At 38.0% G+C, this 27,433-nt stretch overlaps 1 protein-coding gene across 1 annotated transcript in view; it reads left to right on the top strand.

The window, feature by feature from the left end:
* LOC126184689 (galanin receptor 2a-like) overlaps window positions 1–27,055 on the top strand; it is a 442,192-nt gene extending 415,137 nt beyond the window's left edge. The window contains exons 6-7 of the mRNA XM_049927183.1: window positions 15,622–15,736; window positions 26,630–27,055. Coding sequence (XP_049783140.1) covers window positions 15,622–15,736; window positions 26,630–27,055 — 541 coding nt within the window. The remainder of the gene's footprint in view (window positions 1–15,621; window positions 15,737–26,629) is intronic.
* Window positions 27,056–27,433: the final 378 nt, after the last annotated feature.

Genomic DNA, 27,433 nt, shown 5'->3' with positions numbered 1-27,433 from the left:
CTTATATTTACAGAACATCAAATATTATAGTATATACTTATATTAAACTAATAATAAAGTATCAGAACCTAATAAAAACGCGAATGTTAGGAAAAAAATTTAGATGGGACAAGACGCAAACCGCTGCCTCAACAAACAACGCACTTCAAGACAAGGATTCTTCTCATTACGCTAAGCCAACAATACAGCCTCTCGGTAGCGTTGTGCCATCTCATTGGTCAACGCTCAGATGCTCGCTCAGAATATCTGACATGCCAGATATTGCTCTGCACGTTCGGAAAGACTCCCGAACGTGCTATTCCACGCTATGGCATCAGAAATTCGGCACGCTCAATGCTCAACGTTCAGATGCACGGTCCATGTGCCGACGGCTATAAGGAGTTTTCCCGTACAGGCGATGGTGCCTGCATGGCCCCAGGCTTGAACGGTAGGCCACCTGGGTACGAGTCCAGCAGCGGTTAAGGTAGGCCCCCAGGTGGCACTATGGTTGGAGGGCGTTAAGTCCACAGCACTGGACTTAACGTGAACAGCAGTCCTGCAGCTAGCAGTGGCAGAGTCCAAAGGAGATGACCCGTTGCTCCTTGTAGACTCGCGAACTGTCATAGAACCTCCTCAGAGCTAGTGGCTGGTAGACTGAAATACCTCTGACTACAAATGACGATTATTTATACAGGCTTGGGCCATCCTTGTTTAGCTAAAGCATCGGTTTCTATCACGTAAGTCATAACAGGTCTGTGGCTCGGACGTAAAGCAGTCTAACTCATCCAGTGGCTTCTCTTTTTCGCTGCATTGACAATGCAATGACCCTGGTCCCTCTGCCGTGCTTGGTTATGAAGTAACTGCTCTGTGACTCAGGGGCAGTACTTATCATATCAGCAAGTTGCCCCTGATGTAACTTCACCTGGCCAGCCTGTAGCTTCTTGTATTAGCCATGGCAGGTGTCTCAATTTTACTCACCCATACCGAGCAAATACCTAAGAACGTAGCACAAGCTCCTACGGATATTATGAAAATTTTATTGCCAGTGCTACAAACAAGGTGCCAGTTTAATTGGTAACAACTTTAAAATAGAAGCCCAGAGAACGGGTCCTAACTAAATATTGACTACAACAGTTCAGTATGTCTCACTGAAGATACAGCACACAGTACCTAGCCGTGCCTTCAAATGAAAGATCATGGACAGTTCACTGGGAGGCCAAATCTGCTAAAAAACAAATCGCGGATCAAGACTAGGCGACTGTGATTTCTAAACGAGATCTCTTATATCCATCACCTGAGTGGCCGGGTACATTACTCGAGTTCCAGCATATTTTCGCAGCTTTCCACGGAGAGAGGATTTTGAAGTACAAATAGGTTATGGAAATACTCATATAGTCACACTTTGACAAAATTAACAAAAGCCATTTCCTTGTATGTGAAACCGAGGACTTTGATTGGGATCAGGTGTCTAAACATGAATGCTAAATGGGTGGCTATTAAGAAGAATGCAGCAAGAAGAAACCTGCTCGGTGCTAAGTTTCTTTTAGCATTCACAGATTCAACCTATAGCGCTAACATCGTTTAAACCAAACGATTTTTTTCGTTGTGTATCTGATGTGACCCCCCCCCCCCTTAAACCATAGACTTTGCCGTTGGTGGGGAGGCTTGTGTGCCTCAGCGATACAGATAGCCGTACCGTAGGTGCAACCACAACGGAGAGGTATTTGTTGAGAGGCCAGACAAACGTATGGTTCCTGAAGAGGGGCAGCAGCCTTTTCAGTAGTTGCAGGGGCAACAGTCTGGATGATTGACTGATATGGCCTTGGAACACTAACCAAAACGGCCTTGCTGTGCTGGTAATGCAAATGGCTGAAAGTAACGGGAAACTATGGCCGTAATTTTTCCCGAGGGCATGCAGCTTTACTGTATGGATAAATGACGATGGCGTCCTCTCAGGTAAAATATTCCGGAGATAAAATAGTCCCCCTTTCGGACCTCCGGGCGGGGACTACTCAGAAGGATGTCGTTATCAGGAGAAAGATAACTGGCGTTCTACGGATCGGAGCGTGGAATATCAGATCCCTTAATCGGGCAGGTAGGTTAGAAAATTTAAAAAGGGAAATGGATAGGTTAAAGTTAGATATAGTAGGAATTAGTGAAGTTCGGTGGCAGGAGGAACAAGATTTTTGGTCAGGTGAATACAGGGTTATAAAAACAAAATCAAATAGGGGTAATGCAGGAGTAGGTTTATAATGAATAAAACAATAGGAATGCAGGTAAGCTACTACAAACAGCATAGTGAATGCATTATTGTGGCCAAGATAGACATGAAGCCCACACCTACTACAGTAGTACAAGTTTATATGCCAACTAGCTCTGCAGATGACGAAGAAATTGAAGAAATGTATGATGAGATAAAAGAAATTATTCAGATAGTGAAGGGAGACGAAAATTTAATAGTCATGGGTGACTGGAATTCGATAGTAGGAAAAGTAAGAGAAGGAAACATAGTAGATGAATATGGATTGGGGGTAAGAAATGAAAGAGGGAGCCGCCTGGTGGAATTTTCCACAGAGAACAACTTAATTGTAGCTAACACTTGGTTCAAGAATCATAAAAGAAGGCTGTATACATGGAAGAAGTCTGGAGATACTGACAGGTTTCAGATAGATTATATAATGGTAAGACAGAGATTTAGGAACCAGGTTTTAAATTGTAAGACATTTCCAGGGGCAGATGTGGACTCTGAAAACAATCTATTGGTTATGAACTGTAGATTAAAACTGAAGAAACTGCAAAAAGGTGGAAATTTAAGGAGATGGGACCTGGATAAACTGACTAAACCAGAGGTTGTACAGAGTTTCAGGGAGAGCATAAGGGAACAATTGACAAGAATGGGGGAAAGAAATACATTAGAAGAAGAATGGGCAGCTTTGAGGGATGAAGTAGTGAAGGCAGCAGAGGATCAAGTAGGTAAAAAGACCAGGGCTAGTAGAAATCCTTGGGTGACAGAAGAAATATTGAATTTAATTGATGAAAGGAGAAAATACAAAAATGCAGTAAATGAAGCAGGCAAAAAGGAATACAAACGTCTCAAAATTGAGATCGACAGGAAGTGCAAAATGGCTAAGCAGGCATGGCTAGAGGACAAATGTAAGGACGTAGAGGCTTATCTCACTAGGGGTAAGATAGATACTGCCTACAGGAAAATTAAAGAGACCTTTGGAGAAAAGAGAACCACTTGTATGAATATCAAGAGCTCAGATGGAAACCCAGTTCTAAGCAAAGAAGGGAAACAGAAAGGTGGAAGGAGTATTTATAGGGTCATACAAGGGCGATGTACTTGAGGGCAATGTTACAGAAATGGAAGAGGATGTAGTTGAAGATGACATGGGAAATACGATACTGCGTGAAGAGTTTGACAGAGCACTGAAAGACGTAATTCGAAACAAGGCCCCGGGAGTCGACAACATTCCATTAGAACTACTGACAGCCTTGGAGGAACCAGTCCTGACAAGACTACCACCTGATGAGCAAAATGTATGAGACAGGCGAAATACCCTCAGACTTTAAGAAGAATATAATAATTCCAATCCCAAAGAAAGCAGGCGTTGACAGATGTGAAAATTACGGGTCTATCAGTTTGATAAGTCACAGCTGCAAAATACTAACGTGAATTCTTTACAGACGAATGGAAAAACTGGTAGAAGCAGACCTCGGGGAAGATCAGTTTGGATTCCGTGGAAATGTTGGAACACGTGAGGCAATACTGACCCTACGACTTATTTTAGAAGCTAGATTAAGAAAAGACAAACCTACGTTTCTAGCATTTGTAGACTTAGAGAAAGCTTTTGACCATGTTGACTAGAATACTCTCTTTGAAATGCTGAAGGTGGCAGGGGTAAAATATAAGGAGCGAAAGGCTATTTACAATTTGTACAGAAACCAGATGGCAGTTATAAGAGTCAAGGGACATGAAAGGGAAGCAGTGGTTGGGAAGGGAGTGAGACAGGGTTGTAGCCTCTCCCCGATGTTGTTCAATATGTATATTGAGCAAGCAGCAAAGGAAACAAAAGAAAAGTTCGGAGTAGGTATTAAAATCCATGGAGAAGAAATAAAAACTTTAAGGTTCGCCGATGACATTGTAATTCTGTCAGAGACAGCAAAGGACTTGGAAGATCAGTTGAACGGAATGGACAGTGTCTTGAAAGGAGGATATCAGATGAACATCAACAAAAGCAAAACAAGGATAATGGAATGTAGTCGAATTAAGTTGGGTGATGCTGAGGGAATTAGATTAGGAAATGAGACACTTGAAGTAGTAAAGGAGTTTTGCTATTTGGGGAGCAAAACAACTGATGATGGTCGAAGTAGAGGGGATATAAAATGTAGACTGGCAATGGCAAGGAAAGCATTTCTGAAGAAGAGAAATTTGTTAATATTGAGTATAGATTTAAGTGTCAGGAAGTCGTTTCTGAAAATATTTGTATGGAGTGTAACCATGTAAGGAAGTGAAACATGGACAATAAATAGTTCAGACAAGAAGAGAATAGAAGCTTTCGAAATGTGGTGCTACAGAAGAATGCTGAAGATTAAATGGGTAGACCACATAACTAATGAGGAAGTACTGAATAGGATTGGGGAGAAGAGGAGTTTGTGGCACAACTTGATTAGAAGAAGGGATCGGTTGGTAGGACATGTTCTGAGGCACCAAGGGATCACCAATTTAGTATTGGAGGGCAGCGTGGAGGGTAAAAATCGTAGAGGGAGACCAAGAGATGAATACATTAAGCAGATTCAGAAGGATGTAGGCTGCAGTACGTACTGGGAGATGAAGAAGCTTGCACAGGATAGAGTAGCATGGAGAGCTGCATCAAACCAGTCTCAGGACTGAAGCCCACAACAACAAAAACAACAATCTGATGTGAAACATTACTATGGTGAAAATGGTGTTTATGATATCCTGATAATTATTTTAATCGATAAACATACGCAACTACGTGGAACTGCAAAACTGTCTGTGAACGTTCTCATAATTCGCACAGTCATATTCTATTTTTTAATCATATTAGGGTGAAGCGCTTTCAGCTTGACTAATTAGAAGAGTAGTTGTTTTAAAACTATCAGAGTTAAAAAGTAGAACTATTAATGGTCAGTGCGAGAAATAGCCAAGGAACAACACCACACTTACTACTTAGCACTATAGTGCTGTCTTCCCAGTGACGTCAAGAGGTGCTGACCATTGGCAGCATTCACACCGGGCAATGCTGTACACTACTAGATGCACAAGCTAGTCAATTTGTCCTTGTACTTCAGCTCCCCCAATAACAATTTACTTGGTCTTTTCAGTTTTTTCTTCCCATGTCAGGTCCTTGTCAGGACCTGGCGGATTCTGTGCCACAGGTCAATTTCTGTACTTGTTTTTTAGACTGTTGTGCGGATTTTCCCCAGTTTCCAAGGCGAATTTTGTTCACCGATGAAGTACATTTCAACAGAGACTGTGTTTTGAGTACTTGAAATAGTCACATTTGGGATCAAGAAAACCCCAAAGCCACATGTACACAAAGATTTCAACACTCCTTTGGCATCAGTGCCTGGGCAAGTATCTATGATGGTCATGTGATTGGGCCATACATCCTTCCTCCCCACCTAATGGGTGCTAGGTACTTGATGTTCCTGCAGCAGGTGCTGGTGGATTTTTTGGAAGATGTGCCATTGGAGATTCAGAACAAGTTGTGGTTCCAGCATGATGGTGTGGCAGTATATTTTACAGTTCTCGTCCAAAATCATTTGAACGTAATCTACATGGATATGTGGATCAGTCGAGGTGGACCACAAGCTTGGCCACCAAGATTCCCCAATTTAATCCTTTGGACATTTTCTTGTGGGGCCACATGAAGATTCTTGTTTATGAGACCCCTGTCCAGTCAGAGGAAGATCTAATTGTATGGATCATGGGTGCAGCAGATGTCATTATCCATACATCACACATTTTGGACAGAGTTTGTGCAAACTTGCTGTGCAGATAAACTGTGTGCACTGAACATGGTGGCTGGCTGGAGTGGCTGAGTGGTTCTAGGCACTTCAGTCTGGAACCACGAGACCACTACGGTCGCAGGTTTGAATCCTGCCTCGGGCGTGGCTGTGTGTGATGTCGTTAGATTAGTTAGGTTTAAGTAGTTATAAGTTCTAGGGGACTAATGACCTCAGATGTTAAGTCCCATAGTACTCAGAGCCATTTGAACCATTTGAATATGGTGGTCATCATATCAAACAGCTGTTGTAACACTGCAATTAATAGGAGTGAAATCTGTTCGTGTTGTTTCCTCGTAACATGGAAACAAATGTTTCTGGACATGGGTTCCTATGAAAAACTTGATAAGTTCCCTCTAAAACCTCTAGAAGTGTGTAATGCAAATTGTGAAACCCGCTCTATCTGTTGGGTCTATTCTATATTGCTTCAACACATTGGTCCATGCCTTTCTAGTGAACTGACTCCCATTGTCACTTATTATTATGTACTTTGGTAGGCATGCATTATGAAAATAGACTTTGGCCAACTTTTCTTCCAACTTCACCTCCTGTTGCTTTCCTCAAAGTATTGAGAGACTAACTCAATTGCCACAAATACATATGTCATTGCACCACTAGATTTCAGGAGTGGGCCCAGGAGATCTACCGTAATTGCTTCCTTGGGTTCCTTTGGCAGTACTACATGCACAAACCCTTTGTGCTGTACTGTAACAGTCTTCTTTTTCTGACATGTCTCATAATTCTTCAACAGTTTCTTTATCCATCTTGTCATGTCAAAAAACCAGCAATTTTGCCATGATTTTTCCATATATTTCCTGAGACCAAAATGTCCACAGCTGAGATTGGTATACCATATTATGAACTTTATACTTTGTTCCAGAATGCACACCCTTCATTCCTCATCATTTACATTGTTTCTATGGCATAACACTCCATCATGCAAGAAGTAATATGCTATGATCTTGTCTTCACCAGTGCTATTCTACTTACTTTTAAGTAGCACTAACTTTTCACCCTCGTTTTGCTGTCTTAGATGTTCCTTACTACTCTGCACGCTGCCCCTTCCTGTATAACCCCTTTTATCAGATAAATCTTGCTTTTTGTTGGCAAAGGAATTGCAAAATGTTCTTCTAATCCTATATGCATTTGAGATAGTGCATCTGGCACTGTCTGTGAAGTTCTTGGTATGCATTGAATATCGAAATTAGATTCTCATGGAGCAAGCATCCATCACATTAATCTATTATGCCACAGTCTGCATGTTAACATAGATGACAAAGCCTTGTGATCTGTTACTCCAATAAATTTTCATCTGCTCAAATAATGTCTAAATTTAGCAAAATGATACACTACTTCTGATGCTTCCTTCTCCATTATTGACTACTTCTGTTCTTGTTCATTCAACACCTGACTACCAAAAAGCAATGGTTCTAATTATTCCTTTCCTTTTTTCTCATCTTTTTTTATATAAATGGACCACTAGTCCATAATCCAAAGCATCACACCCCAAGTAAAATGCCTTTGACATATCTGGATGAGCTATTTTGGAGCATTACAAAGTTTTTGTTTTATTTTTGCAAAATCCGCAGTACACTCCTCTGTCCATGACAATGCATTGCTTTTCTTCAGCCATCTATGCAGTGCTTTGCTATTTAATGTTTGCTCACCAATGAATCAACAGTAGAATCCACAGAGACCAATAAAACTTATCACCTGCTTCCTGTTTATCGGTATCTGAAAAATTTCTTATTGCTGTCAGCTTCTCTGGGTCGTGGTTTTATTCCTTCTGGCCCAATAATATGTCCCATGAAAGGTATTTCCAGTCTTCTGAATTCTGACTTCTGAAAATTAAGGATGGCACCTGCACATTCACAACTTTCTAACATTTCCTCCAGAGTCCTTAAGTCTTCCTCCCACATTTCACTGGCTACAAATGTGTCATCTAAATATATCATAATTTTCTTCAGCAAATCTTCTCCTAGCATTTGGTCTAGCATTGTAATAAAATCAGACAGGGATATGTTTAGTCCAAAAGGCAGCACTCTATATTGATAATATCTTCCCTTGTACGAAAATGCTGTAAATGGCCTTGACTCTGGGTCTAGCAGTATTTGATGGTATTCGGACATCAAATCCAGATTTTTAAACATCTTTGCTTGTTTAAATTTCTGCAACAGTTTGTATATGTTCTTTTATTGTTTCTTTTCTGGTTCAGATACCTTGTTTGCTTGTCATGCATCCAACACAAGCCTTACACTCCCTCTTCTTAGCCACATTAACTAATAGGCTGTTGTATTGACTTTTAGATCTCTCTATTACTTCATTTGTTAGGATCTACTGCAATTTCCTCTCTAGTACTTCTTTTCTTGCATGTAGTATTGGATAAGATGGCTTAAAATATGGCTTATGCAGCTTTAATTTTATATGATATGCTGAGCCTTTTATTATTCAGGATCTGTTTCCAAAACCTTTTCTGTATCTTCTGATTAATTTGGATAGCCTTTCAGCTGCTCTTTTATCAATATTCTTAATTCCACGTATTTTGTTGCTGACTTCTTCCCATGTGAGCTCACTTGCCTCATTTGTACTGACAGATGCGGTTTACTAAATTTTCCTCTTCCATTACATCTTCACAGGTTGCTACTTAGCAACGTGGGAAAAATCTAGTACTCTATCTAGTGTAATTTCGTCATTGAAACTTATCTTCTCTTTTTCTCCATCATAAAGTCTTGCCTTATTTTCTCCATAATCAATTTCTACTTCGTGCTCCATCAACCAGTCTGACTCTATAATGACTTCTTGCAAATTAGGCATGACTACCACATCCATTCTGTATATGTCTCCTTCAGTCTCAACGTCCACCATTACTTGACAATTCACCACTTTCCCATATCCATCAACAGCTTCTTTTATTGTAAACTCCATATGTTGTTTCCTGATTTCAGTAGCTCATTATATATATTGTTAGCTATATCATGCAGCTGGTTTCCCAAATTGACTACAGACCTAGTTGCACACCACATATTTTAACTTCAATTATTGGAGTAATTATCACCCTATCTTTTACTGTGGCCTCTAGTGGGTCTTCTAGTTCATCATTTAGTTGTTCAGCCTTTATGGCATAAATATTTATTTCTTCATTGTCTGTGTTTACAGGCCCTGCCATGTATATTTCAGGTCGAGCCACTCCTGAAACACCTACATGTTTTCTGTTCCTCCATTCTCAGAAGGTACTTCTCCACCTCTCTGCCTCCATCCACTGCAGCTATCTTTGTGCAAGCTGCACCTTTCTTCCTCTCTTCTACCTGTCCTTTGATCATCATGAGATCTGAAAGCATAACTGCCATGTTCTTGGCCTCTACCATTTCTCTGTGTTCCGGCGTAATGTCAAGTGCCAACACAACAATCAAGAAAGGAAGAGCAGAGAGAGCTGTGAGACGACATCAGCCAATAGCACACTGACAGACCCCTCTCTAGGACATCAGCAAGACATAAGCGGCATCTAGGCCAAGAGAATATAAGGTCCGCTCTGTCTGGCTGTAGCTCGAGTTGAAGACGAGCCATCCTATTAATGCTACAGCAGTGACTTATGAAATGTATTGTTTTGCTTGTATTGGAACTGTATTTGCTGAAGAGCTTGGTTGTGTTTGTCTATCGCCCCTTGCTTAAAACCGAGCGAGGTGGCGCAGTGGTTAGCACACTGGACTCGCATTCGGGAGGACGACGGTTCAATCCCGTCTCCGGCCATCCTGATTTCGGTTTTCCGTGATTTCCCTAAATCGTTTCAGGCAAATGCCGGGATGGTTCCTTTGAAAGGGCACGGCCGATTTCCTTCCCAGTCCTTCCCTAACCCGAGCTTGCGCTCCGTCTCTAATGACCTCGTTGTCGACGGGACGTTAAACACTAACCACCACCACCACCTTGCTTAAAACATGTCAGTATCTCACAAAGTTAATTATTGTAATCATTTTAATCATTTCCTTTTGTAATAAAGTCCATTAATATGATTTGCTTGAATTGTTGTCTAGTGATCCTAGAAATCAGCTTTCCTAGGCACTCTATATTAGACGAGCTGGCAGAATACAACACTCTGTTCATTCTGCCACTACTGTTAGTAGCATGTCCCATTATGTGGGGCTGCACTACTGAAATGGTCTGTGTTCACTTGTGGCAGCCTATTTGCACACTCTAATTGCTCAAATATAACCCTGGCCTGGTCCACAGAGTCAGTAATGGTTACTATTAAATGACTACATACTTCACGTGGCAGCCTTTGTATCACCCCAATTGCACCACATTTTTCTCATCTGATTCCTCTCTAATTCCTTTTCAAAGAACTCACTGTAAGTTCTTGCTCATTCTCTTAATATGGAAAATTCCATATAAAGATTAATATGTCATCCTGTTTGTTCTTGGGCCAATACTTTTTTAGGAGCAGCTTCTTAAATTCTGCATAGGTTAAATGTTCCATATCTAACCATATGGCCCCAGTCATATGCTTCACCCTCTATTTGATTTATGATGTAAGCAATTTTAGTTCTTTATCCTGTAATTTTGGTAATGATCTCTGGAAATTCCTTATAAATGCAGCAGGGTGTAACTTGCCTTTGTGGTGGAATTTACTGAACTTACAACTGTTTATGAACTCCACTTGAGGGTCACTACTGCAGTTTAGGCACTTAATGTTTTATTTCACTAACTAGTTTCTCAGTTACAACCGGCTTGATCTTTTGCTCAATATTTTGTTGTACTTTCTACATTTCTGCTACCATCTCCCCTGTGACTTTCACCATCTTCTCAACCTCTTCTACTCATTTATTAGTTTTTTCTGATCCTTGTGCGATCATATTTGCCAAAACCCCTATTGTGTTTATCTCTAGTGTTATGTTATCCTGCATCTGTTTTTGTTGTTCTTTTATTTGTTTAACTACTATTGCCTGTTTCCTGAATTGTGATTTTATTTCATTGTTTACTTTTTCATGTTCTTCCTTCCCTTTCTTTTTAATTCATTATCCATCTTTTCCTCCCATGCTTTAAATCTTGCCTCAAAACTTGTGAATCACAAATTGTTTTCCCTGATCTTCTTCAAGTGCTTTAATGTCTGATTTGAGTTTGCTTAATATTAATGATTTAATTTCCTTGTTTGACTTTTAATTTCTTCTATTTGCTTAATTATTTTTCTGTTTAGTGACCATTACATTTCTTTTACTCACTTATCTATTTTTTCATCTAATTCCTTGACTGCCTTCATCATTAGTTGGAAATCAAAACCAGTTCCTCCCCTTAGCTCTAGGTTTCTTTGAAAATGTCGTACTAACCATCTTTTCTTGCCTCCATAGCTTCCCACTTTTCCATTTTGGGTGTGATTGTGGCTTTTGTGCCAACTGCTTGGGGTGTGGCCTGAATTCCTGCACTTTTCCACTCCATGCTATCTTCAAAGAATAATTTTGTTGAGTTAGTTATCAGATTTTCCTCCCCATCGGATTCATTTTCTTGTTTCATTTCACTCCCTGGTAACCAGTTTTCCTGTTGCTCTACATTTGACTGATATTTGCCTCCTCTGAAACACTCTCCTGTTTGATTTCCTCTACATGCAATGTTGGCTCATTTTACACTATTTGAAATTTACTGCTACTTTTCTGTATCTGATCCCAAATTTACCAATATTCACTGTTCTAAAATTTCGCTGTTTTGTCACACACATACTTCATAGCCTATACAGCACCTGTCATTGATTACTTTTTGTCACACTATTTATCAATTTCTACTGCATCATTTTTTGGTTAATGGCTTACAGCAACTTGCAACTTGTTTTGTACTTCTGCTGCTGCTGTTGGCCACTGTACTGCTAGTTGCTGATTTTTGTGATGTGGCATCTGCTTGATGTGCTAATCATCAGGTAGCCTGGCTTCTTCTTCTTTCTTGTAGCAGCTCTTCTGTCATATCCTAAATGTTTAGAAAATTGTTCCTTCCTTTGTTCTTCTTATGAGCACATCTGAGAATCATGCAGTCCATGTTGTCATGTGTTGTTACATGTAAGCTGCCCCCTATATGTATCTCAGTTTGCTTTCAATGTTTCACTCCGGCTGCTTGACATTTTCAAGGCTATCAAACATCTAGACAACCAGTTTTTTGAGTGGCAAACATACTCTCAAAGTACATGCAACTGTATTTAGAGTCTCTACTGTGTAAATTACAATACATGTCCTATCTACTTCATTCACGCTAATGCGAAACAATCCCATAAAAAAGTTAGGAAAGTGATTGATGTTGTCAATTAGATAACACACTGGTGTGAAGCACTTGATTTTGTTTCCTGATTGCAAATCAATTTCACATGGTTTCTAACTGCACTTGCACTACACTTGCATATCCTCCTCATTCATAATATCAAATGTGTTAGTCATTGACATTCTTTTTCTGTGCAGTCTTCTTTTCCATATTAAATATTTCATAATTGACGAATTAATATTTTTAACACATTTCCCATGATGGTGCTCTCATACGTATTCACATCCTGCTCACATGAAGGCTACAAGTATGGCTCGAGTGCAACAGACTGCCTATCGCCAGCCAGTCTCTAGAACAAGCTTGTACCTTCCAGAACTATGGGGCACCCCATCAGTGATGCCACTGCACTGTAGCAAAGAGGTACACTGTGCTGTAGCATAAAGTATAGGGGTAGATTCAATCCGTCGAATGCCACATTTACATCTCTACCCTTACAAGGTCACTGGATGTGTAAGGTGAGTTGCCTGGGGAATGAACTTTGTGTAGCAGATCACTTTCACCAGAAAAGACTGCAATTTCTTCCAGATTTTTGACCCAGCAGTTTCTCAATAGCATCGATATGCTCTGTCATCAGCATGATCCCTTTGCTGCTTAACATATGCCCCATTACTGCACAGGATCTTGCATTACTCCAGGTTACAATTCAGTCTGTTCTCTAACAGCTGCTAAAACAATGTTTACAAGTTTTACATGAGTTCATCCATGGTAGCACCAGTCACCTAAATGTCATTCAAATAGTTTATGCACTTTGGAATACCTTGAGTTAGTTGCTGTGTGTATCTTTGGAAACTTACTGTTGCTGAGGCAACCCCAAAAACGTTGTCTCTTGTAATGAAACATTCTAAACTGCTTTTTTATTACCAAGGCTTCTCATGTATCTGCATCTAGAGGTAGCTGCAAGTATGCATCCTTCAAATCAGTCTACGTAAAATATTGTGCCCTGCTAACTTTCAAACAAGGTCCTGGTCAAGGAACTGGGGAAATGTTGATCCAACTTTGTGCATTAATCATGGTCTTAAAATCACTGAAAATTCTGATGGACCTGTTTGCTTTCTTTATAATGGCCACGAGTGTCACCAAGAACTATCGAAGACTGGTGTAATTGCTCCACACACCTGTAATGTGGATAATTTGGCCTTTATGGCATCCAGCATAGGCACAGTGAACTGCATGAGTGACATATGAACGTTAAACTCTTTAGCCATACCCAACGTTGATCGGAATAACTGCTGATAATTTTGTGATAATGGTTCTAAAATCTAGAATTGTACTGAGCTTGATGCCAGCTTCACATCATCCAGTACTCAAAAACTGAATGCAGTGAATGCATCTAAACCAAAAATGTTTACAGCCGGCAGTGAAGTTATGATCAACAAGGTGATTTGCCATTCCATATCCTAGTATTCTGCCCACATAGCAGTTTGTCCTCTCAAAGGAATCTTTTGCTGGCTATATCAAATAACCTGCCACTGCGGCATCTGCAGACAGATGGAGCCCAAACTCTGATAGGTTTCCCAGTTAACCAAAGAAATTACTTCCTCTGTGTGGACTTAGAACTGTGTTGTAACACCACTGGTATTTAATTCAAACAAGAGGTTATTAGGTGCTCGGCCAGGTTCTGCCAACACACGGGTTAAAGCAAGCACTGATGCTTGGTCAGGTACTGCACCCAGAATGTAGTGGCAAACACTGGCATGTTGACTCATCACTCCATTGTCCTGTCCTGGCACAGTACTGCTAAGAGCCCTCACTTGAGACATGCAAAAAAAGTGGACACTGGCGATGCCCATGATGAAGCCAACAGTTTGGACAAGACTTAAATGGCTATGGGAGTGAATCCAATGTTGAGGTGGGGTAGCATCTCGAGATCTGCTGTAGATACAGAAAGGGAGGGTCCATACTTTTGCACAATCTTGTGCAAACTGTTACTACTGCTAAGTAACAAAGCACTCAGGACTGCGGGATCTGACATTTTTCTTACCTTGAATACAGCGTAAATCTACACAAGTAGTTTTTCCACCTCTCTACAGTGCCGTGAGACATAGATAACTGCGGAGACAGGGGTGATGGCTGCTTGCAGATGTTCGCCCCACTGACTCCATGCTTGCGTTTTGGACCAGCTCTACATCTCGCTTGACAGCTCTTGCATCTGCTCCTGCTGTAGTAGTTGACAGTAGTTGCAGTTTCATATGTTCCTGCTGTTGTGTCTGTAGCATTGTTTTATGCTGCCAAAGGCTCCAGAAACTTTTGATCCATTGTTATGAATTTATGCACATGCAAGAATCAGCCTCTTCACCACTTTAGTAACACACTACCCAGGTGAGGGAATGCCACGAGTCAGTTTCTGGCAAGTGGTCAAAAGGAACAAGTGGATGATGGGAAAAAATGTACACACATCCGAAAGGGCAAATTGAGAGTAATCCAAAATGTGAAAGCCTAGAATCATCAACAACGTACAAGCAATGCCAATTCTGGATTGCCAACACTGATCAGTTGCAAACTGCTGATATTGACTGTTGTGATGTAGTTCTTTCATGTCGTTATCATTAAAAAGTAGTTGTTAAGCAAATAATTGTATAAATAAAAATAGCACTAGAAAACTGCAGCTATTTTGTGTAGTTTTGTGGAAGGAGATACACACCAAGTTTCGCCATACCAGAAGCTGACCAACAGCTGCATGTTAAGCTGTGCAACATTACTGAGGACAATGTAGCCAGACAGATTTCACCATGCTTGTCTTACAGGTCTTTGTTTATTTAGTATTTCAACATATAGCAGTGATAATATGCCCCACAGTACAGCTGATTATTTGAAGGTGACATTACCATAAAAATTGGTAATAGCTGTTGAACATGCTTGGGATTATGACTGAAAATGAAATGGTTTTGTAATAACTTGCAATCACTGATGCTCCACAGCCATATGGTTAATTTAAACTCCTGATGGAAAGTGCTGGCTAGCCGTTCAGTCTCATCGTGACATGTTTGTGTAAAATGACTGAAAACATTTAATCCGCAAGAAACGAAGACATTGCACATAATATAAATAGAATTACATTTCAATCATAGATGCGTATGTTGAGTTAACTTTGTTTAAAGGTGCAATTTTTTTAATCAGGAGACCATTCTGCTCAGTTTTTAAGAAAAAGTATGAAATTATGTTAAGTTAAAGTGTCACTCTTGTATTTAGGGTTAAAACAATGTGTCTTTATTTTTTATTCAAAATTATTTTCATCTATACTCTGTGAGCATAATATGTAGAGGTCATCTATTTAAAAAACTATTATAAACATACTCAATAAAAGACTGTACTTTTCAGCACAAACAGAATTTCCAGCCGTCAAGAGAACACATTGACAGCCTCACAAAGCAGCAGACACACAGTGACTAGAAGACGAAACAGGGCTGACACAGCACGCGCCACAAGGAAGCAGGTACATCAGTCAACTAAATGCTACCACTGATTGAGTACTCACAAAATTCTCTAGTGCATGGCTTGGAGGCAAGAGATACATTGCATAAAATTCAACATATGCAATTAAACATCATTAAAAAGTAGAAGACATTGAAACTTAATTCAGGTGAACACAGATTTTTTAGTTACTGATCTCTAATTCTGATGTATAGACTTGTCCAGTCAATTTATAAACATTTACTTAATTTTACAAGTGAAGATAATTTATTTCTCTACATAATTATATGTACATGCAGTAATTAAGTACCAAAATAAATATGGTGTATTCTGAATTCTTAAGAATTTAAACATATTATGACTTCGAAACAATCAACAATAAGTTTTTCTCCTCGTGTAAAATCTATTATGGTGCACAATAAAAGACATAACACAAGTAATGGTTGGTATATCTTATGGCACTGAAACAAAACACATGTCAAATCTTCAGTTTGATTTCAGTATAAGGAATAGTTATCCTCATATTATACGAAATTGACATACTTCTTCCAAACACAAATTGAGCACGAGGGAAATTTTTGCCAGAAAATAGTTTTCATTTTACATTGAGATGATCATATAGCATAATTGTTCAGGAGATCCTCTCTACAGTTATTAGGCTGGCAAGTCTTTCTGTCACTGCAAACTAGTTCTTGCAACCTCTTTTAATGACTTAGTAAACGTTTAGAGCCACTTTAGGTCTGCTGGTTTAAAATAGCTGATGGCAGTGAGTCTGGCTACAATTGATGGTTGTCCCAACATGTGTAGATCAATGCACAATTGTTTCTTGTTTGTGCCCAAAATAAATATTTCAGCAACTTGAACGGAAGAAAAATACTTACAAAAATTACTTATGATACAAACTTCCTTCTTTGTTGTTAAAGGAGAATATGATATGTGATTTAATTCAACTTTAGAGATATGTATTATATAAGATACATTAAGTAAGTGACGATCAGTTATAGAAATATGAAGACTAATATTCATATGAAAAAACTCTCTGTTACAGACATCTACAAAACACTAACACTAGACAACACTGAGATGCCAGATTAGTTTAATATTATAGTTCAAGCTTTTTTGAACACTTCTGGCCCTTATCATCAGAAGTCAAACTTCTATCAGGACACTTCTTAGAACAATTCTTACAGCATGTTGTTGTTGTGGTTTTCAGTGCAGAGACTGGTTTGATGCAGCTCTCCATGCCACTCTATCCTGTGCAAGCTTCTTCATCTCCCAGTAACTACTGCAACCTACATCCTTCTGAATCTATTTAGTCTATTCATCTCTTGGTCTCCCTCTACGATTTTTGCCCTCCATGCTGCCCTCTAATACTAAATTGGTGATCCCTCGATGCCTCAGAATATGCCCTACCAACCGATCCCTTCTTCTAGTCAAGTTGTGCCAGAAATTTCTCTTCTCTACAGTTCTATTCAATACCTCCTCATTAGTTATGTGCTCTACCCATCTAATCTTCAGCATTCTTCTGTAGCACCACATTTCGAAATCTTCTATTCTCTTCTTGCCTAAACTATTTATTGTCCACATTTCCCTTCCATACATGGTTACACTCCATACAAATACTTTCAGAACCGACTTACTGACACTTAAATCTATACTCGATGTTAACAAATTTCTCTTCTTCAGAAACGTTTTCCTTGCCATTGCCAGTCTACTTTTTATATCCTCTCTACTTCAACCATCATCAGTTATTTTGCTCTCCAAATAGCAATACTCATTTACTTCTTTAAGTGTCTCATTTCCTAATCTAATTCCCACAGTATCACCCAATTTAATTTGACTACATTCCATTATTCTCGTTTTGCTTTTGTTGATGTTCATCTTATATCCTCCTTTCAAGACCATATCCATCCCGTTCAGCTGCTCTTCCAGGTCCTTTGCTGTCTCTGACAGAATTACAATGTCATCGGCAAACCTCAAAGTTTTTATTTCTTCTCCATGGATTTTAATTCCTACTCTGAATTTTTCTTTTGTTTCCCTTACTGCTTGCTCAATATACAGACTGAATAACATTGGGGATAGTCTACAACCCTGTCTCACTCCCTTCCCAACCACTACTTCCCTTTCATGCCCCTTAACTCTTATAACTGCCATCTGGTTTCTATACAAATTGTAAATAGCCTTTCTCTCCTTGTATTTTACCCCTGCCACCTTCAGAATTTGAAAGAGAGTATTCCAGTCAACATGGTCAAAAGCTTTCTCTAAGTCTACAAATGCTAGAAATGTAGGTTTGCCTTTCCTTAATCTATTTTCATGCATGTGCTTCATAAATAATTGTTAATGATAGGAAAGTGAAAAGGAGACACATAAACAAGCAAGAAAGTTCCAGTATACAATGGCTCCACAAATTATCCAATTTTGAAATAGTGACACCTATTTCTGAGTTCCATAGAAACTTGTAATCAATTCATCAACACAATGTTACAGAAAAAAATGTTCAGAATGCTGTTCTTGTGTCCATATATTATATAGCATGTCTCTGCAATAATCTGTGAATCTTCTGTTGCTCTCCTGTGTTTTCCATCAGTTTATCCTTCAATGCAACATTCCCACTTTTCCAGTGTTGTAATGTGAGCCATGTGCATGAGGTATTTTACATGACCAAAAATGCAGGAATCCATGGATTATAAGTCCAGTGATCTAGGACTATGCACTAGTGTATTAACCAAATTTTCAGCCACAGTTAAAATGAGACATCTTATAAAAGATCAGGAAGAACACTTTGCTACAAGTGAAGATACTTCATAAATGTTAATCTATGTAGCAAGAATTAAGGTCCATTTACACTATGAGAGAGTAATCTCACCCGGATACTCAGTAAGATGTACTGCTGATATTGTGAAGTGTGCATTATAAACATTACAGTAAGTCCAAACATATCAGTTATGGAATTAAAAATCCCATCTCAGCTGAATCTGTTTTTTAAAAGGAGATAATTATGTTTAATAATAAATTGTGGCAGAGCAGAAATGCAGTTGGAAGGCAATTCTGCATTGTTGAAGTCCTACACATGATGGGGATGGTATGAGTAGAGTAATTGGCAATTTAATATCTGATACATGATACTGTGCCTCAGTACAAATGAAGTTCTCCTAGTCAAAATCATCAATCTATACCCTAGATATTTTAACAACTTTTACTCTACACCAAGTGATATGATTTTAGCCCCACATTTTTAAAGACTAAGGAGACACCATGTTATATCAATTAAGGCACCATTATAGCATTTTATCCATCATGATGATGATATATATGAAGTATTATCAAACAGCCTCCCTTATGCTATTAAACAACCAACATGGCTTTTTAAGAGGAAGAGCCTATACATATTGAGTCTATAACATAATCTAGTTAACTGGAAAACACAAAGACTTCAACAAACCTACATTTCTAACAGTCAAAAATTATGGCATGCTAAAACTTTTCTTGGAGTCAGTAGACAAAAACTATTGGAAATTATGAAAGAGAAAGGAGTTCCAGCCCATATGTTAAATGCTGTTAGAAATCTCTGGCCCAAGAGAAACAATAAAGTGGAGGTAATGTGGGAAAAAAGCAAATAACTGTAAACCAATACTTCAGATAAGCATGTCCTTTATCATCTGTTTAAGTTTTACATATAAATTGTTATTTGTAACTGTAAAGAAAGTCTTGGCTCTGAAATCTAATCCAGAGCAGTACCAAAGGTGGACTTATTTGCTGTAGATGACCAAGTAATCACAACATAGTCAGAAGTTGATTTACAAAGACCAGTCCATGAACTGCGCGCGCGCGTGCACACACGCATTTTTGTTCTCCAAAACACTGAGGCCAATTGAGATTTGTTAGGAAGTTTGTATAATGTATGGAAATGATGAACTGAGTGAAGCTGAAGTGAGACAATAGTGCATCACATTTAACAATGGCCAGCCATACTAATCTTCAGGAGAAAGTGCGAAGTGGCCCAGAATTGTCAGTGCTGAACTGGTGGAGAAAATCAGTGATAATATTTGCAAATGTGAAACATTAAAGAAATCAAGGAGAGTGATATAAATCAAAACATCAAGGAAAGTTACATTCCAAGGTTTTTTTTCATTCATGACAATACATGACCTCACACAGTGATTTGGACTCAAAGGATCTTGAATGGCTTCGGTTGGGAGCATTTTAGTCATCCACTGCACATTCTGGAACTTACTGTGAACAATTTCCACTTGTTTCCACACAGGAAGACCTGGCCTGCAACACAGGGCTTTGACGATGACAAGAAACTGTACAAAGGTGTCCAAACAGAGTTGAAGTCTCAGGTGGCAACTTTCTACAATGATGGTATTAACAAGTTGGTGTATCATTATGATAAGTGCATTAATTTGTACGGAAATTATGTTGAGAAATAACTGAACAATGTGCATTTCAAATCTAAGTAATAAAATAAGTTTCTTTTTTTTTAATTCTAAAAACCAAGTTACTTTCTGAATAGCCCTTGTATTTTCACATTTAAAGAAATTTGTGGCTGAAAAAATGTTTCAAGTCAAATGAAGAGACTATGAGAACCATTAGTGGCTATTTTACACACCCTCCAAAATAAATCTTCGGGGGTGCACTGCCATAAAAAGAGGACGATGTTGAAACATAAGTGCATTTTTTATCTAACAACTACTGTATTACACTGCCAGGCCAAAAAGTTGTCACATTGCTCTCATAGTGTCTCACTAACAATTAAGAATAGCTGCTGAATCCCAACACCAGGTGCAATATGATTCATGATTAACTTCTTTGTTGAATGGTCAGTTTCAAGAAGTGTTATGTTTACTACATCACTGTCAAACCATTGTGCAACAAAAGTAAAGTTGTATGATACAACTAGCTGTGAAATCCCAAAGGTTAGGTTCAGCCACCTGACCTGGAAAAGTATATTCTATCCTTTGCACCCATAGGCACCTTTCCTTCACGAATTGTGTGCAGTGTGTGTTTGTTAAGTGTAATTGTTAAGAATAGAATAGGTGACTGTAATGGGTGTAAGTGTAGTGTGGTGTCACATATGTGTTGGAAGATGGTAAGAGAAGAAAGAGGGTGAAATCTGCCACCAACACAGCGCCTACTAATCTCAAATACTAATGGATTCAACAAGTTTAACATCCTCATCTAAAATGTATTTTCCATATTCCATCACAAACCATTACTTTTGCCTACATATTTAAAATATATGAAACTTTAGAGAAGATAAAGGCCCATTTTCTTGTAACAACATTTGTTGCTTATTGGATACATGAGATATTCTTGAGTTTTTCAAATTATTGTAAATGGTGAGGAAATTTGAAATAAAGCACACTCTCTTAATGTAATGCCATCACAGTTTGGCATGGATCACTCTTCATCCAGCTTTCACAGTTTGTCATGGCTGGTAAAGCACATTGCACATTGGTAATCTCATGTCAACATTGATATTTCTTGGAAAATACTGAGTGGAATACAAACAGTGGAATGAACAGAGATAACAGCTCACTGTATAATGTAGACAGCTTACAAACTAGTGTTGTTCTTCAGAGCACCCACAAAGCTAGTAAAAAAAAGGGGGGGGGAGGATTTATAGGCTGATCTTTTCAGCATTTTATAGATCCAGCTTGTGCTCCATTCTTTTTCCTTCTTGGAGAAGCTTCAAAGCTTATCTTAAAGCGTACATATTCTGCCAAAATCGTTTACAGGTGAATGAAGGCTGTTGTTGTTGGAATATTTAATTCTTGTACAGCAAACTCTTAGCCTCATGATATTTTGACATATAACTCATGCATTAATTTCATGTTCTTTATCACAGTAAGATTGCTATATCAAGTGTTATTGTGTTGAGTTTGACAACTCAGGTAGGGGAAAAAAAAAACGGGAGTGGAAATACTCAAGTACAGCATTGTTTTTCAGTTATTTCTTCAGGGCACGTGGTTACCTTTTCTTTTCATACACAAAGTGTCTGCTGAAAATTTATCTTTTCAGTTGTCTTGCTTTCCGTAGACCTATTACTAATCTATATTTTTTAGCATATCTTTTCCAACATCAGCCACTGAGGATTAAATATTGAACAATGATACAAAATTTGTACATTTTTTTGGAGAAATCTCAGCAATGTGATCACAGCAGTTGTGACAATGTGTGGATGTCGACAGATATATGACTTACCCTGTTCATTTATGCCACTGCTGCTTAGCCTCTAACAGAAACTCTCGAACATGCCTCTACTGAAAGGTTCTATTTACACCTAATTATTAAGAATAAGATATGCTCTATTGTTCCAGTAGAAAAGCCATAGGTTCTACAGTTCATTAAGCACAAAAGTGCTTTAAACGACTCTGAAAATTGATATGTAAATGCTCCATGACAATTTCATTTCATCCTTTGCATTTGTATCCCTTATTCAGCTCATACAAAACATAATGCAGACAAATCTGTCACCCAATCACAGCAGACTATAAGGCTACAACATATACTCAATACTATTTGTTCACTTTTATTTTGACTGGTCTTCCTCGGTCAGAATTAGTCCAAGTCAGCAGTGTTAAGGTAAACAGTGTAAGTTTTTCCAGCTTTGTAAACAATCAATTTGGTGCCATGCTAGCAGCTTTAGTGTCATCATTGCTGATTGTTGTCTGTTACTTTATAATACTGTTTGAGAATACTGAAGGAAATGTAGTTGCAGGTTATATTAAATATCAAAGTGGTCTCTCTGCAGGCTGGTTTATAATGAATAGCTGCAGAACAACTATCTGTACCAACGACATACAGTATCCTGTTGCATGAAGTCTTTTGCTGATACATCTGCAAGGAATGTCAATTCATCTGATTAGTCTAGGGATATGAAAATCCTGCAGAAATGACAAAGCAGAAAATAATGTGAACTCTTTGAATTTTAACAATGCAATGCGAAAGTGGTGGTTTTTATAAATTGTCACTAAATTTGACATTTTTCCTGTTCCTACATAAAAATGTTGTAAATCTGAGGATGGGAGTTCACTAACATTGGTAAATGATAATTACAGAATGGTGAAATTGGATTTTATCTTTCTTCTCAAATTTGAAAATTGCATGTAATTTTAAAACAACAGTTGATTTCCCAAATAAAGAACTATCGCTCTAGATATGTCATCATGCAGACTATATTCCTGTAGCAGTTTTAGTTGCTGAGGTGATATTTCCCTGTTTTTGAGAGTTCTTTAATGTGATGTATCAATCAAACTAGATACTTTGGTAGTACCGCCAAACAGAGTGATTTCGGACAGTTTTGTCGTTATTTTGATTGTAACTTTTGTATATATTGTTAGATTAAATTGATTGTTATGGAAGTGGTAGGGTATAAGTGTAACGAATAAAATATCCCAGAACCAGAAAGTGTATGCGTAGGTATATTTATCTGAGGCAGTTAAATAAAGTGTCCGAAGTCACCCCATGGATTGGGGTGATTTCGGACACGTGTTTTTTAAATCTCTGTCCGAAGTTACAGAATATAGAGGGCTAATTCGGACAGTTACTGCCTTTTTTTAAAATTCTACATGCTTTTTATTTGATTTTGGTGACATTTTACACATTTTAAGGTAGCCCTTTGTTACAAATAAGTGATATAGAATGATATAATGAATTTTATGTATTACATATAAGTTCTGGACAAGCTCGTTTAATATTTTTGCTTAAGTGAACAGAAAGATCTTCTGACTGTCATTTGAGGAATAAATGCACCCATTCTTCTCCTGGCAAATTATTACGAAATTTCTTCTCTTTTCAGCCAGATTTATCAAGGTAGCCTTTAACTAAATATCTAATATCCTATTTAGTGAAGGGAAATCGCCAATGTGCAGCCCTCAAGATACCTTGCTTCAACATTTCTTCTTCTTCTTTTCTTCTTCTTCTTCTTTATTTAGCACTGGCTGTCCTCCCATTTTTTTCGGATGTGCTTTTTGCACTTTATTTTTTAGTGTTGATTTAGGTATACCATACAAATCTGAAGCTTTTCTGTATGATAATTTACCACTCTGAATATCACAAACATCTTTATCTAAAAGTTCCAGGTCATAATTACACTGTACTGTAGCACCTCTCCTGCTCTTATATGTTCTTGGCATTGTCCAAAATCACCCCACACAGTACACAGTTTTACAAAAACCGTCATTATTTTATAACCTTGCACAAGAAACTCGACAAACTTGTACAGAAATTGTCTCAATGCTGTTAGCTACTGAGTGCATCAAGAATTATGGTTACAATAACTTCCTGCTCGGCGCAACAATAGAAAGTTTCCACTTTACGATAATGCATGGATTTTTAACACTGAGACTGTTCGTCAATTATTCCCCTATGGAAAAAATTGATGCAAAAGAAAAGTTGTGGGAAGTGATAAATGCAATCTTGCACTTAAAATAACTGGTGCACAGACGTTAAAATAAGTAACTCTTTGTTTCTACACAGTGGCAAAGAGCAAATAAGCCATACTGTCTGAATTCGCCCCGGTGTCCAAAATCACCCCGTTTGATGGTACGCTAGTATAAACATGAAAAACACAGAATTCTGCAGTATAGCTTTGCAAACACTTAAGTCAACATAGCATCTGATACTTTTCAACCTAACTTACGTTCTAGCCTACACAATGGATCATGTTGTTACCACAATCTTCATTCAATCAACAGTAAAAATAATAGTGTATAAATATTGAAATAAATAATCAGTGTTGTGTTTTACTGCCATAAAAATGTTTGAATGAAATCGTACCTTTTTCTGTGATTGGCTGAATTCAGCTGGATAAAACATTAACTGTATTTGCAAGTTAAACACGAAGATTGCTTCATTAATGTACAAAATATAACTTTTTGCTATTAAACTAGTAAGCTTTTGAGAAATCTGTATAATTCAGAAAGAAATAAGCATACTTCAGAAAGAGGTGAAGGAAATACTAAAATGCCCTGTATTGCACTTTCGAATTAGTCTAATTTCTTTTATGGCTACAGATCCATTCGTTAAGTCTGTGTTCACAGCTCTATGTTCTTGTTTCAACTATGGGAAGATAGTTAACTCTAGTAATGCTGACTTTGCAAAGAGTCTGTTATGTGTACCTAGAATGGCAGATCTCGTCTGTGTAAGATATTCTAAAGGGATACAATATCCTTCACAATGTAGTGGAAAAGCAAATTTTTATGCCAGCAAGATTTGTGGACATCACAAAAGTCTGGTGTTATGCTGAAGTCAGTTTCTGTCTTTTATGTTCGAGTTTAGACTCGGAGGGGAGGGGGGGGGGGGGGGGGAGGGGAGGCTGTTTCACACTACAGTGAAGTACTCACATATCGCTGGCATAAAGTCTCAGAAGAGAACTTTCAAGTTATGGCAATGCTTTCTCTTAATATTTTTAGTGGTGTCTGCTTACAAAACTATTTTTTTCTTTAACTGATTAGATTTAATGGGTTTAATATAAATGATTTCTCTTTAAATAAAAATGAGGTCGGTAAATATAATGTAATTGCTAGTTATACTTACATCTTCAACATAACACTGGAAAACAATGAAATAAGACAAAAATAAGAACATACTGCAAGCCAAAGAAGGCAAAAAAACACTGACAGAAAATAATACTAACAGGCATAAAGTAACAATGAAATTGGCCATAAAATATAACAATTTTATCCTGTACATAGTGAAGGTGACTCTTCCCCTCTTGCAGCAAGTATTTACAACCGACAGACATAAACTCATTAAAAATTACACACACGTCTCTCATACTCTGTTTTGATTTAACTTGTGATGATCTTTTACATTCTGCCTGCTGTCTCCATTGTACAATGTGTGTTTCTGCCATGTTCATCTCTTACTTTGTGAGATCTGCTGTTCTGAGAGTACCATATGTTTGTTATTTTGCATCTTGTTCCCATAATGTCAATTTTCTCTTTGCCTGCTCCTTTACTTCACCTTTACCTTTGATAGGTACCTCTCTTTCCACCTGTGTCAGTCTTCTTATTTTTTATTTATAATTTCACCCTATGCTTTTCATTTTCCTCCTCTATTTTCTACAAGTGTGCTCTATTTTTGTTTAGATTGTTGTTCTCTAGTAACTTCACATCCTTTTCTCATAGTCAACTCCAATAACTTTTCTGCAACTTGTGATTTCTTCCTCTTCCTTCACAAGTAAAAAAGAAATTGCTGGAAATGCGAAAGAAACTTCTGAAATGAAAATGGAACCTGATGTTTAACGTTAATTTGACAACAGTTTTGACACACGTCATGGTTTCTATATGTTTTTGTTGGTCTTTATTACATAAGAGGGGCAAAGATGGAACAAATGTCATTAAACAACACAATAAGACAATTCTAGCAGTCTTTCTTGGTCTACAAAGTAATGCTCATAATAAAAGTATTGTCCAAACAATATAGTAAAACCTTCAACCAGAATTTAGTGCAAGTTATATTTGTAAGAGTTGTGTTTTGACTTTCATTCCCTTCTGTCCTGGCCTTCAGTTGGCTATAGTCAGAAGTTCACTCTTTAAATATTTTTTTCTATGCTGAGCTGTAGGTGTTATATGCTTTGCCTTTGTCATTTTGTGGTATCATTCTCATTAGTTTGTGTGTGTGTGTGTGTGTGTGTGTGTGTGTGTGTGTGTGTGTGTATGAGAGAGAGAGAGAGAGAGAGAGAGAGAGAGAGAGAGAGAGAGAGAGAAATTTAAATATCGTAGTGAGCATGTTATTCCATTTTCCCCTAACCTGATAACTTCCAGTTTGAATTACATATATGTTGATAACAACTAGTTTACAATATAGACAGGTAAAATGTGTGTATTTTCCCACAGCCAGTTCCAAGTGTAAAGAAAAGTTTCACTGATGTATGGATTTAAAATGTTAATTTTCTTTTTTCCAGGTTATCAAAATGCTGATTTTGGTAGTAGTACTTTTCCTCCTATGTTGGGGACCAAGAATAATAATGAACATGCTTACTAAAATTGGTCTACAAAGTTTTACTCCAACTGAGTACACAATGAGGGTTGTGTTCAACATCCTGCCAGTCATTCATGCTTGCTTTAATCCAGTAATATACTCTTTCATGTCTAAAAACTTCCGCCGTTCACTGAAAAGACAGTTTGAGACTCTTGGCTGCAGAAGAAATTTGTCCAGACACAGGAGCAGCAGTTTCAGAAGCAGCAGATTGCATCATGGCACAATCACACAACAGACAAGCATCAGACCGCGATACACACTGTCCTCATCATCGAGCACATACAATGCTGATGTTACCAGACACACTGAAATGGAAAACACAGATTCTGTCAACAGTACAGTGGTCTGATGAGAATTATGCTTAAAAAATCCCTGTAATTGCTATTGTAATTATAATAAAATGACAGAACAGTGTGCATTAAATACATTTTGTTTCTTGTTCTGTGTATGCTCCTTGGAGTTTTACAGTGTTCTTTTCTTCCTGGTGATTTATTTCTTGGGCTTAACACCTTTATTCTATGAAAGAGACTAAAATAAAAACACAAAACTTCCTTTTCTCTCAATATCTTTATAAATGCAAAAAAGATGTCACGGCAGGAAATGTAACAAAATTAGCTTTACAACAACAACTTTAGTGGAACATTTTCTTTTATTTTACATGTTACACACACAGCAAGATCCTGTTGAAAGTATGTTCAATGATCAATAGTAGTTGCTATATGTGAGT

The sequence above is a fragment of the Schistocerca cancellata genome, chromosome 4 (assembly GCF_023864275.1).
Source record: "Schistocerca cancellata isolate TAMUIC-IGC-003103 chromosome 4, iqSchCanc2.1, whole genome shotgun sequence".
NCBI lineage: Eukaryota > Metazoa > Arthropoda > Insecta > Orthoptera > Acrididae > Schistocerca > Schistocerca cancellata.
Note: the sequence above shows the minus strand (reverse complement) of the source record. Positions and strands in the feature narration are given on the sequence as shown.